The sequence below is a fragment of the Balaenoptera musculus genome, chromosome 1 (assembly GCF_009873245.2).
Source record: "Balaenoptera musculus isolate JJ_BM4_2016_0621 chromosome 1, mBalMus1.pri.v3, whole genome shotgun sequence".
In the NCBI taxonomy this organism is placed as follows: Eukaryota; Metazoa; Chordata; class Mammalia; order Artiodactyla; family Balaenopteridae; genus Balaenoptera; species Balaenoptera musculus.
The window spans coordinates 80583555-80597479 of record NC_045785.1 but is presented as its reverse complement, the minus strand read 5'-3'; the positions used below and the strand labels follow the sequence as shown (position 1 = coordinate 80597479).

At 40.1% G+C, this 13925-nt stretch overlaps 1 protein-coding gene across 11 annotated transcripts in view; it reads left to right on the top strand.

Annotated features, from left to right (window-relative positions):
• The window catches only part of TGFBR3 (transforming growth factor beta receptor 3), a 199732-nt gene that overhangs the window by 164755 nt on the left and 21052 nt on the right, over window positions 1-13925 (top strand). For 7 of the 11 annotated variants that reach the window (XM_036857738.1, XM_036857743.1, XM_036857700.1 and 4 more), the window contains 5 exons: window positions 987-1127; window positions 1305-1463; window positions 5623-5922; window positions 6481-6516; window positions 8816-8936. In XM_036857738.1, the coding sequence (XP_036713633.1) occupies window positions 987-1127; window positions 1305-1463; window positions 5623-5922; window positions 6481-6516; window positions 8816-8936 (757 nt within the window). The remainder of the gene's footprint in view (window positions 1-986; window positions 1128-1304; window positions 1464-5622; window positions 5923-6480; window positions 6517-8815; window positions 8937-13925) is intronic. The other 4 variants (XM_036857784.1, XM_036857774.1, XM_036857763.1 and 1 more) reach the window with 1 other exon arrangement.

Below are 13925 nucleotides of genomic sequence, written 5' to 3'. Positions count from 1 at the left end.
AAAGAAATTAGGAGTTAATTTATGGAGTCCTGGTCCTTGGGCGAATTTTTTCATCTTATCTGGAGCTAACCTAGGAATAATCATTTCAACCAGTGTTAGGTTGTCATGGCATAAAACATGATGTTCTTTCCTGCATCTATACACCATACAAAAGATATATTGGGGGACTTCCCTGTGGCACAGTGGTTAAGAATCCACCTGCCAATGCAGGGGACATGGGTTCGAGCCCTGGTCAGGGAAGAGACCACATGCCGCAGAGCAACTAAGCCTGTGCACCACAACTACTGAGCCTGCACTCTAGAGCCTGTGAGCCACAACTACTGAGCCTATGCGCCACAACTACTGAAGCCCGCATGCCTATAGAGCCCTTGCTCGCCACAACTAGAGAAAGCCCGCGTGTAGCAACGAAGACCCAATGGAGCCAAAAATAAATAAATAAATTTATTTTTTAAAAGAAAAGATGTACTGGGGAGATGGAGGAGTGCAGGAGTAAAAGTGAGGAGAGAATGGCTCAATAGTAAACATCAGGTCCTTTGCTTCTAACTCAAACCGAACTTGATCAAATCTTGACAGATACAAATTACAGGAGCTCCTTGGATTAGCCAAATCAGTATTTTTTAGAGTTTTCCATATAAAGGTTCCTAAGGAGAACCCCTTCCCACCCCCCACAGTATAGGGGGGCCTATTGACAACCCCATCCAATCCCATTTCAGTGTCTGGTGTTTTCCCACTGTTTGAAATAATTTATATTTTGTCACAGGGGAAAATACATATTTTACTGTAAATCTTAATTTGAACGTGCATTGGGCTTCTTCTTTTTCGTCTCTTTGAGGATGAAGTCCTAAAAATACTTGAAGTTTTTTTTTTTTTTTTTTAAGTCAGATTTTCAGTTTGCCTCTGAATTATTACATGGGTGTTTGTATGAGGTAGAACCAAAGGCATGTGATTTGGTGTTTTTATAACATTGTGCTTTCCTTGCCTTTTAGATTGTAATACAGGTTCCACCCCCTGGGGATAGTAGTGGCTGGCCAGATGGTTATGAAGATTTGGAGTCAGGTGATAATGGATTTCCGGGAGATACGGATGAAGGAGATACTTCCTTCTTCAGCCGACCTGAAATTGTGGTGGTATGTGTTTATTTGTAGTAGGAAGTTTGTAGAGACCGGTGTCTTTTTGGTCAGCTTTAGTCAGGGACTACTGGAAAATAGAATCAGATGTTACAGGCTAAAGTTCATAAAGCTACAAGCTTCATTTGACTGTGATTTATCTCCATCTGTGTGTGTGTGGTTTTTTTTTTTTTCCAGTTTAATTGTAGCCTGCGGCAGGTGGGGAATCCCAGTAGCTTCCAGGACCCACCCAACAGAAATGTCACCTTCAACATGGAGCTGTACAACACTGACCTCTTTCTGGTGCCCTCCCAAGGGGTCTTCTCTGTGGCAGAGAACGGACATGTTTTTGTTGAGGTGAGACCCAAATGTTAGCCTTGGGCTGTTAGGTTGAAGCAGATTCATAGTAGCTCCTGAGCATGAGTGAAAGCAGCTGGGGCAGACCTCTTCCTGCCCTTCCTCACCGCTTTGACCAGCTCTGCGTGAGGGTGTGGCTTAGAAAACGCTCCCACATCGATTTCTGACCAAAGCAGGAAATTTCAGGATTCACTACGTTCATTCTAAACGGAGAGAGTATTTTGTAGATGAATGGATAAATGTTTAAATAAAAATCGGCACTGTGAATTCTAATAAAGCCCTGTCCTTACTTTGTCCTTAGCATTTTTGCTAAGGACAGTTGTTCAGTAGCTGCAATATCAGAATTAACCAAGGAATATTTCAAACCACCTCAGAGACTACTATCTTTTAAACTGTGGATACTTTTGAGTGAAATACTGTGTGTTACTGTATCTCATGAAAATTGCTTTTTCTAGATCATCATCGAAATGTATCTATAAATTCATTAAAACTATTTCCTATATATAACAGTAATAACCACACGTAACATAAATCTTTGGAATGACTACAAAAATATTAGGTAGTGATGGTAATAATGAAATAACAACAGCTAACATTTATTGCAGATTTATTTTGTGCCAAGCTCAGTTATAAGTATTGTAGTATTTTACTCTTCGAAGCAATTCTGTGAGACAGGACTATTAATATCCCCATTTTGTAGATGAGGCATTTGAGGCACAAACTTGTCTAAGGTCACACAGTTAGTACCTACTAGAGTTCAGAGTCAGAGTTCATGCTCAGACCATCTGGCTCCAGAGCCCACACTGTTATCCACTGGATGCTATCGTTTATCCTCAAAGTACCATTTGAAAGGGAGAGAAAATGTAACCTCTTAGCAGTGCAAATATCCAAGTTCACAGATTGGATTCTAGAGAAGATCAATATCCTCATGGCCCCAGAATGTCTGCTGGTCTTACATGGAAGTCGTCCTCTGTTGAGCTGGTTTTGGTGCTGAGCTGCAAGCTGGTGTTCTCCTTCACTGGGAGGAGGGAGAAGCTTAAGGGGCCAAAATGGGATACTTCCATATATTAAAAGTGACTTCAGCGCACATATTTCTAGTTAAGAAAGACAAATAACTCACATTTGTACTGATTCTGGGACGGAGCCCACTGGCTCTAGACATTTTCCTGGATCGTCTCCTCCTTTTTGATTCTCTCTTCTGAGAGATCTTGTCTTTCTTTGGGTATACCTTCTTTCTCTGCTGGGGAAAATATACTGCTTTCTACGTGCTGTCCCTAATCAGAGCTCTCTCCTAATCCAAGATGCGTTGTTTTCTTCTTGCTTTTCCGGCTGCACAATCCACATGTGTGGTTGGTCAGTGGTTCACTGTTATGCTATGGATTTTAGGGGTGCTGCTTCATTGCAGTTTGTTCTTTTCCAGATGTGTGCCTGACTTTGCCAGTCTATGGCGTTGCTGCCTTAAATCTTCCTCATGTATCCTACCCTGGGTGTTTTGGGTTTTCTCCCCCACCCTGCCACCCCCAGTGTTGGCTTGCTTGAAATTCATTTTCTTTTTCATTCTTATTTTCCCATTTATATATCATCTATATTGTTCATAATTAAATTTAATCAAAGACATGGTCAAGTGATGGAAAAAAGTGAACCAAATCTTTTTGCTATACCATTTTAAATATCATTATACATGATAATAATACATAATAATACACTGAAGAGAATCTGGGGAGGGGGAAAATGGTATAAACTGCTTTATTTTGAAGTTGTTTTAAACCACCTGAAGTTGTTTTAAACCACCTGAAATACGAGAGAGAATCTGTAAATATTTTGCTAAATAGGATAGCAGCCATGCCTAGTCCTTGTTTCCCAGTTTGGACTCCACTGCTAATAATATAATTTTTTATTTGGGGAAAGTAAATAAAACTTACCCAGTCATTGGCTTGGTCTAAAGAACCATTTCCATGTTTCTTCTCGTGGTCATCCTTACCACATCCCCTCCCAGAATCTTCTATTTCCTCTAGATCCTAGTCTCTTCCTTTAATCCAAGACATTATCAGCTTTGCCACCTGGTCTTTGGTCATCCTTGGGTGATAGTTGGTCACATAGTTGGCAGCTTTTCTTTTAGTTCATTTGTCTTGGGAAATTAAAAGAATATATATATATAACCCCCCAAAATTTAAATCTAGACTAATACTATTAATAATAGCCGGCATTTCTTAACTAGAAGGGAACTGTGGTGTGTGCATGTAATTTTGACTTTACAGATTGTCACAATCACCGTATCTAGTCAGTGTTAGTGCCCTCGTTCCGTGGGGGAAAAACCAAGGTTTAGTGCTCACAGCGCGTGAACAGCGGAGTCCTGCCACTACTCATTTCCGGTCCATTTCAGAGGAAAAGACTTGTTGACAATTTTTTTCCTCTCATCGAAACAACTTTTTGGAATACCTTAGACATTCTGCCATTGCATACTTTCTTTGAGATTAGAGAAGAGGTTTGCATTTCTTCTGTCACACATTTTTGCATTGTGGGTTCTGAGTTCATGTTAAAGGCCACTTTTTAAAATAGAGTATGTGTAATTTGCCATTTTCCCAAGATTAAATATCTCATTTTTGGAAATGCTGTAAAAATAATGAAGTGTGAATATTTTCAGACTACCAAATACTACTTCCTGGAAAGACTTCTTACCAAGCACCCTCCCTGGCCACATCATGGGTGGCTTGAATTGACCCTGTAGCTGTAGTGAAATAGTGAAGAGAAAATAGACGGGCTCAGAAGACCTGGGCTCAAGCCTTGGTTTCACCCAGTGTTTGTTAGATATGATTTTGAACAAGTCAGCTATCCTGTGTGTTCAGTTTTTCCTCCATTTATAAAATGAAGATGAAAATATTTATCTCATAAGACTATTCTCAGGGATTAAGCTTTAAGGCACAACAAAATGTCATTATCACAGTCATCTTCATTGTTTAGCGTCTTGCAGTTAACCACATAGGGATCTTTCAAAATAGTGCTGTGGCCTAAAAGCCCCATGCAATGTCAGGGATTTCCCCTGGGTATTTCAGAATGGAAAGTGTGTTTATATCTTCATGCCTTTGAAAGGATTCTGGGGCTATTGGCCTATGGTTAAGGACCAACTTTATTTCTAAAGTGTTTTAAGTTTATTTTGATCCTGAGTTTAGTCAAGGAATGAGGCAATAGAGGGGAGAGGCAGTTCACACAGTGATCCGTGTGTCACCAAATGGAGGATCCAGTCTGGTTTGAGGATTTTAGCTGAATTCAGGATAGTTGAGATTTGAATTGGTAGTTGAGATGAGAATTGAATTCTGTTTACTCTTGGCCAAATACTACTTCCTGTTTCTAAAGAAAAGAACCTTAACAAGGTTTGGACATAGCCCATACAAATGTTTTGTAAGAGGGAAGTGTAAATGAGTCAGAAACATTTCCAGATTAGATTTCCCTTAAAACACCCTTGGGCTTAAAGAGTGAAGGGAGAGTACTTGGCAAGGTCTGGTTTGGACCTCTGAGAAGCGGGGATACTTTGCCAGGCCTGTGATCGCCACCAGATTGCACCCTCCCCGACATGAAGCCCCAGAGGCCAGCTCTGCCTGCTCACCATGAAGCAGGACTTCAGGCGAATCTATAGCTTTACTGCAATGTTCTAGGCTCAGTCTGACTTGCTGCAGTTTAGAAGTTTGGTCTTCCGTGCCTAGTTTAAATAGATTCTGCCTCTGTCCTTTATTTTTGGAGTAATTTTTTAAAAGAGCTTGCCTTACAGGTGATACACTATTAATGACATTAGGGGCTTTGCCTACTGGTGTTTTGTTTATTTGGGAAAATCCACTTAGGTGCATGATGTACTTTTGTTTTTATTTCCCAGAGGACTTATGGGAGGTTGAAGAGACTTATTTATCTTGTATTATAGACTCTTCCAGGCTGGGACTTGAACTAAATAATTCACTGTATCATCTATACCAAGTTTAAAGGAAAACATCTGTTTCTTCAATTAGTGTGTGTTACTTTTGTAATTAGAAGGAAGACTATATAGATATGTTAGGAAAGTAAAGCAATGTCTTTCATCAGAAGGGCCGCTTTGGTATGTTACCCTTGTGCCTAGAGTGAAAGTGACATGCTAACTTGTTTCTGAATTGATCTTTCTGTTCTGTTGTAGGTGTCCGTTACCAAGGCTGACCAAGAACTGGGATTTGCCATCCAAACGTGCTTTATCTCTCCATATTCGAACCCTGATAGGATGTCTGATTATACTATCATTGAGAACATTTGTCCTAAAGATGAATCTGTGAAATTCTACAATCCCAAGAGAGTGCACTTTCCTATCCCACAAGCCGAGATAGATAAGAAACGATTCAGCTTTGTTTTTAAGCCCATCTTCAACACCTCCCTGCTCTTTCTACAGTGTGAGCTCACATTGTGTACCAAAAAGGAAAAGGACCCCCAGAAGTTACCTAAGGTTAGTGGGCCTTCATCCATTTGTACTGTTATTTTGACATTTTTAGGTGAGGCAGTGACCTACCAGAGAAGTTTAATCACAAGTTACAGCAGGTTGAGGTTTTGGGTTTGGGAACTGCCCAGTTGAAGCCGTAAAGTTCATGTTAGCAGGGAACTGTGAGTTTTATGGAGTCTTAGAGAATAAATCCTGACAGTATGATTTTTTTTTTTTTTCCATGCGTGCTACTCAGTAGTATCTTACGAATGATAAATCAAGACTGTTTTCCATTGAAGGAGAGGTCTGGCTTTATCTTTGCTATTCAGATAGTATCCAGTGCCAAGAGTACAGAGAGCCGAAGGACAAGTTCAGTGTGAGGATTAATTTTTCCAGGTCCCGCTGAGATTTGTATTGCAGTTGTTTTTTGACCTTCTCTGTGTGAGTTATAAGGTTGACTTGTCTCATGAGGACTTCTAAGGGAAACTAACAAATATTTTAATTTTTCTTGGTTTCTCATCGGTTCGTCATGTTCGCCTCATGTCACTCCCCACATTGAACCAGTACATTCTATTGCCACAACAGAAATCAGAACCCTTTGACCTTGCTGGCGTGGCCAAGGTAGGGGGGATCAGCAAGGGTAATTACCTCATCATTTTGGCCCTGTGCACAAAGGGTATCTTCTGCTTAGTTTTGTTTCTGTGATCTGCCATAATTATGTATAATTTCATATGTGCATTTTTTTAGACATCTCACACAGTGTAAGCTGACTTCTATTCCTTTTATAATCACATATCAATTAATGTCTAAAAGTCTAATAATCGAGTCATATCATTAATAATGTATTGTATGGATGGAATTTTCTCACCTGATACATAGGTTGTAAGAGATGGGTGTAGAGGGAGAAGAAAAAATTATTATTATTGGATGGATTACCATTGATATGAATCCTTTGCACTATTATATTCCCCTGGGCATCCATTTCTCCATAAGACCATAGGAAATTTTATAACACATTTGAAAATATAGCAAATCTGATTTCATAGTCCTCAGGGAGTACGTATATATATATATATATATATATATATATATATATATATATGGTGATTTAGGCTGTTCTTTAGGTTGCCTTTGGAAACATTGGTGCCTTAGCTGTGTGGGCCTTCACTTTCCAGTGGCCATCAAGGTTGGGGTGTAGTGGACCATGGTAGAAAACCATGTGGAGCTTCGTACATGGCTGGGACCCAGAGGATAACTTTTAGGAGTTAGGGGTCTAGGAGGGGAGGCCTGGCAGTTACCAGGGGTCTTTACTGATGGCTGTGGCTGTTACCTTTCAGTGAGCCTGGCCTGTGGCAGCCCAACTTCATAGTGTGTTAATCTGTGAAAATTAGTCCTAATATTTCCTTCCAGAACATTCAAAGGAGAGTTCTAAGTCACAGGGGATGACATAGGATGTGACCCTAAGCCTAAAGTCGCTATTTATATCCAAGGCAAGATAGAATGGAAAGAGCACGGAGGACCGAGAAGGAAGGCCTGCTGCTTACCAACAGGATATTAGCAAGTCCCTGACCTCTCAGAACCTGCGTGTCCTCATCTGTACCGTTGAAGTAATAGTACCGGCTTCCCTCCTGGGTAGAGGAGCAAATGAGATGGTAGAGATGATGACAGAGGACCATTTATAGAGCTGTTACCACTGTCCCTCTGTTTGCTGCCTGTGGTTAATATTTCCACATTCCTGTGAGTGCTTTCTATGACAATAGACAGAGCCAAAGAATCTTCTAGGAAGAGTTCTCAAAGATCGTTGAGTCCAACCCTGCCCATTGCTGATGAAATTGAGGCCAGAGAGTTCAGTGTCTTGCCCAGGGTCTTGCAGTGAGTTCGTTGTAGAATCATAGACTCTTGCTTAACCAAAGAACTAGTAGGAAAGTAAGAAGGCTTTTCCTAAAATGCAAATCTTTTCAGTAATGATTCCTCTCCACAGAAAATCCATTGTTTCCCTTTACAAGAGGGCTTTTCTTATTTGCTTGTTTGGGGGGGTGGGGAGAGGGGGGGAGTTGTCTTCTTATAACATGTATCTGACTTTCATGTTGCCTAGAGCAGCAATGGCAATAAAGCTACAAGTCTTTGCTCTTTTGTGATTGGAAGAACTGGAAGCTAATTAACTTTTCTGGGTACCTTGCTGTGTATAGACTTCTAAAATAATTGATATGTTTCCTCTTCCAACAAAAGGGAATGGATGTCATTGACATTAGCGTTTTACCCACTGATGGGCATAGATAAGGAACCAAAGTTATTTTAAAGAAAAAGGTAATGGAAACAGATACACTAGGCTTGGGCATGCTGGTTCTAAGTTTGGAGCCTTAAAATAGCTAGAAACAGCTGATCTCATGGCCTCCACACCTGGGCACAACTCCCCAGGACTTCATTTTGGAACATTAAAAGCAGATGACCCTGGAAAGCTTCATTTTGCATGAGCCTATACCAGAGTTAAAAAATCAAACGTACTCGACAACATGATTATCTTTTTGGACAACAAATGTAAAATCTGTCACCCTCATAATGCAATACATGAAGTTTCCCACAATCACAAATCACAAACATGAACCATTTATGTGAAGCCAGCTTGGTGAAGGGCCAACATTCATCATGTAGTTTTTTTATTTTTCAGACTAAATAACACTAAAACCTCCAGTTGTTTTGTGGGAAGCCGTCCAGCCATGTTTGCATCTTCAAGTGCAGCTGAGAATACACTGGGCCTGCTCTCACATCTCCCAGATTATTTGTGGTTCTTTGAAACCACCCCAATGTCCTGTTTTTCTGGGGTAAACAGCTGTGAGCTGTCTGATAAGGGGCCACAGGTCAACTTGTGCAGGCCCTTTTGAGTGACCTCCCGACTCTGCTTTGCTCTGCCTCTCTGCAGTGTGTGCTTCCTGATGAAGCCTGCACCTCGCTGGATGCCTCGATGATCTGGGCCATGATGCAGAATAAGAAGACGTTCACCAAGCCCCTCGCTGTGATCCACCATGAAGTACAATTTAAAGGTGCGTTTCAAGGAGGCTCAGTCAGAGAAGAGGGGCCTGAAGGCTGCTCATAAAGAAGCTGCAATACTGTAAATCAAAGTCCACTTGTATTCAAAAGATAAATTAATAGCCAATTAGTAACTTTAGAATAGAATTCTTTGCCCAAGGAGTATTTTATTTAGTTGGTTCTCCTGCTGGCATGCGGTTAGTGATACATTTGCAAATGATTTCCTTATTTATTTATTTATTTTCCCCTTTTGGCCGTGCTGCACGGCATGTGGGATCTTAGTTACCCAACCAGGGATCGAACCCGTGTCCCCTGCAGTGGAAGTGTGGAGCCTTAACCAGTGTACTGCCAGGCAAGTCCCAATGATTTCCTCTTTAAATATTAGATCAAAGTCTAGGTTGCCTCCATCACATCACGATGTCACTCTCCCTTGCGTGCAAATATGCTTCCTTGAGGAAGCATAGGAGAGGGTTAGAATTCCTGCTGGAATTGCATGTAGTCCATAGCCCATTTTTCCATGACCTACTGGTAAAGGTTGTGCTGGCTGCAAGCTATTAGAGTACTTTTTCAGGACCGCAGATACCTTTGGGGAGGGCACTGTCTATGTGAACACCATCCATCTTAGGTGTCACAGCCGAAAGAAGGCTGAGAACTGTTCAAGTGCATATTTATAATTTAGTTTTTAGAATCTTATGCACAGCTCTTGGCTTTCCCTGCTAGCTGGCTGTGGCACTTTGGAGCTCTCCCCTTAGGTCCTTGGGTTTCATTTTCTTTAACTGGAAAAAGAGGGGTTTCGACCAGATGACCCCCAGAGGCCCTTTCAGCTGTAACACTCAGCTGTACTGTTTGAAGAAGCAAAACCATTTTTCATTCATTTCCCAGCCCTCCTAAAGTTGGTGTGAAATGTACATAGGAGATGTTTATTGGTTCCTCATCAATGTTTTTGTTGTTGTTGTCTGTTTTACGTTATTAGTTGGTTTTCAACAGTTTGAAACAGCTGTAACAGCCTCAGTCTTTCTAAGTGGATTGCCCAAATAGTTCCTTGTTTATTGGGTCCAAGGGAAAGAAATAAGAATAAATTAACTGTGTTGCAAAGTATATGTGACAATTGGGCGACAGCTGGCTCTGTTTTGTGATGTGAAAGTGGTTTAACAACAGCAACAGCTACCTCGTACTCCATCTGTTACTCTTACCTATTTTGAGAGAGGTCATTCTGCTGGTAATTGAAGGCAGCAGCTTGCTTTTTCCTGTGCCAGACAATAATTAGGCATCAATATTGCAGCCGTATAACTTCCAGTAATTCATTCATCCATTCTTTTAAGTCTGGTGGTATTTTTCTAAGTAATTCCTCTTTTATTTAAACTTTGTAATTATCCTGAAAGGTCAATGTTTTCTTTACATAAAAGTTCAAGAGTAAAGTTTTACCAAATATCAAAGCAATTTCATGAGATTTGCTAATTGAGAGTAGATTTTAGTGGAGAAGCACGGCGGTGAAGAAAGTTTATTGCTTCGGTTTGTTAAACAAATTGAGAAGGTTAGACTGTAGGCTGGCTTCCCAGAGGCTGTATGCAAATGCTCTTTCTAACTTTACACTGAATGGGGTAGGTTTTCTGGCAGTTTTTAGCTTTATGAGTGACTCCTCTCACCTTTTATGTTTATTTTCCTTTGACTCTAGAAGCATTTCTCCTCAATGCAGGCAGGCCCTTCGGGTCCGTGCTTTCCTTCTACCTCTCAGTGAATTGGAATAATCATTTATAAGGGGAGTGTGGCCATTTGCCTGATAACATTGGTCTCTTTGAAAAATAACAGGATCATGAATGTTCTTCCTGCCAGACAGCCTAATGTGTTACTGTAGTAAGATAACATACTATAGTATCTCTGGAAGTGGGCAGATCTCTTGTTGGGATTAACTTTGGGGGTAAAAATTTCCCAACCAATGGGACGGTTTACTGTCTTTTTACTATATGGGTGCTCTTTGGAGACTGGGCCAAAGTTCTAGCTCTCCCTGGCCATTTGGTCCATCTTATTTCTCAACACTTGGGTTTTCTGGGGCAGCGGATAGAGGATTTCAACTTCACAGCCAGCCACAGGGCTGCTCTGTGGCTACCACTGCCAGTAGCACGGACACATTTCAGGTGGTGTTTCTTCCTTCTGTGGACAGGGAGAATAGGCCATCAAGACTAAATAAATAATTCTGGGTCCCTCCTCTGGGCCACTGTTTTTAATGGAACTTTCCCGAACCTTGCAGCACATCTTTGCTACCTTTGACCTCTCAGTCCCTTGGGAACCAACATTGGATTAGAATTCTTTTGCTTCTTAAATTTTCAATAATAGATGATGGTAGTGGCAATGATGGAGATGATGATAATGATGATCTAACATTTATTGAGCATTTACTTAGTACAAGGCTCTGTGCTAAATGCTTTATGTGGATAATAGTATATGATCCACATAGCCCCTCTGTGAGGCAAGTATAGTATAGAGCAAGGATGGCCAAGGCATATAAATAAATGGTGGGTCTGGGATTTGAATCAAGGAACTTTGATTCCAGAGCCTGTGCTCTTAAACCCTATGCCTTGTCCTAAGGGGAGGTTGATTCTAGTTTTTAATAAAAACTGCAAGCAACATAGGCATCTATCTCTTCATACCCCTCTTCCTGGCCCCTTCCCCTGTTCATGCTGCATCACACTGGTATGCAAGTTAGCACCCAAGGACTCTAATAATTATGAAATGAAAAGAAGTTGAAGAATTTACACTATTGATACTATGTGTAAAATGGATAACTAATGAGAACCTACTGTATAGCACAGAGAACTCTACTCAGTGCTCTGTGGTGACCTAAATGAGAAGGAAATCCAAAAAAGAGGGGATATATGTATACGTATAGCTGATTCACTTTGCTGTACAGTATAAACTAGCACAATATTGTAAAGCAACTATACTTCAATAAAAATTAAAAAAAAAAGAAGTGGGTTTAAAGGAAGAGGAGAAATGCAATAATTTGAGAAAATTTCTGTTTTCCAGCAATATATTTTATTACTTATTTTAAGTTTTCATTTTAATTTTTATTCATTTTTTTTTTAATTAATTTATTTATTTATGGCTGTGTTGGGTCTTCGTTTCTGTGCAAGGGCTTTCTCTAGTTGCGGCAAGTGGGGGCCACTCTTCATCGCGGTGCGCAGGCCTCTCATTATCGTGGCCTCTCTTGTTGCGGAGCACAGGCTCCAGACGCACAGGCTCAGCAATTGTGGCTCACGGGCCTAGTTGCTCCGTGGCATGTGGGATCTTCCCAGACCAGGGCTCGAACCCGTGTCCCCTGCATTGGCAGGCAGATTCTCAACCACTGTGCCACCAGGGAAGCCCAATTTTTATTCATTTTTAATTATAAAATTAATACCTATTCATTCTAACAGTTGATGCAATATTAAATGTATAATAAAATAGGTAATAAATAGTCCTTAACCCACACCTGGTTAATGAAAGTTAACAGTTTTGTATCCTGTGTATATCTTTCCATCCCTTTCTCTATGTTCATATAACCGTATACAAATAAATAGAATCTTTTCATTTAAAAAAAAAAAAAAAAGAATTTAAGGAAAAAAGTCTGTTCCCCCAAAGGGTTAAGATGTTGGGAAACATGTAAACTGTTTAAGAGAGTATTAAAATTTAGGACAAGTTCTGTGACTTTGAATTGTAACTCACAAAAAAGCCCAGGAAACGTGAATAGTTTATGCAGATTATGGTTTATGGCAAAACAATTAAAATAGTTGAGGTGGTGCCATCCTACCATATTTTCTGAAATATTTTGAAGTATAGGCAGGTTAGTGCTGTTTGCTTTGGATGCTGTGACCACTTTTTACAGCATTTGAGAACACTTGGGCTTACATAATAAAAATGATTATACCACATCAGCGATGATTTTTTTTTTTTTATGGTGAAAGGGAAAAGTAATCATTTCTCTGAAATTTAGGGCATATATACAAAAAAAAAATTGGGGGCACAAAAGAACATCGCCAAATTTGCCATGATTTATATACAATATATAATTCTTAGCAAGTTAAGTGTTTAAAATACTGAATTTTCTCCATATTTCTACCACATAACTTTTTTTTTTTTTAAACATCTTTGTTGGAGTATAATTGCTTTACAGTGGTGTGTTAGTTTCTGCTTTATAACAAAGTGAATCAGTTATACATATACATATGTCCCCATATCTCTTCCATCTTGCGTCTCCCTCCCTCCCACCCTCCCTATCCCACCCCTCTAGGTGGTCACAAAGCACCCAGCTGATCACCCTGTGCTATGCGGCTGCTTCCCACTAGCTATCTATTTTACACATAACTTTTTAAAGATTAAAATGTGCTCAGGACAGTACCTGGCATATCATGGGCACTCAGTAAATGTTAATTTCCTTTCCTTCCTCTTAACATCTCAGCCAAACTAGGGTTTTTGCGGGGGATTAGAGGGGAGTGGAAGGGAAAGTTGTGAACGTCAGTTGGAAATTAATCCAAGAGAGGCGTTACTTTTTGGAACACATTTGATTTTTCCAGAACAAAAATAGTCTAAAGCACCAGCCAGGTTTTGTCCTCAGGCTGAGGTAGAGATGAGGGGAAGCTGAGTAGAAAGATGGTATGAATGTTTAATTAACAGACCAAGACATTCAGTCTCTATCCAGTAAGGAAGAGATATCATAGGGTTTTATGTCATTCAATGTGCTTCACATTTTGAAAACTTTTTACTTTAGAAAAGTTCAAATATAAACAGAAACAGAGGTAATAGTAGAATGAACTCCCATAAACCCTTCAATTGGTTTCAACAATTACCAATTCATAGCCAGTTTTGTTTTATCACTTCCTGTCCCTGGATTGTTTTGAAGGAAACCCAGACATTTCATTTTATTCACAAATATTCCAGTATGCACCTTTAAAAGTTGAGACCCATCAAAGATTTCAAGTAGAGAACCGATGGTCAGATCGTTTAGGAAGACTGCTCTGAAAGCAGCA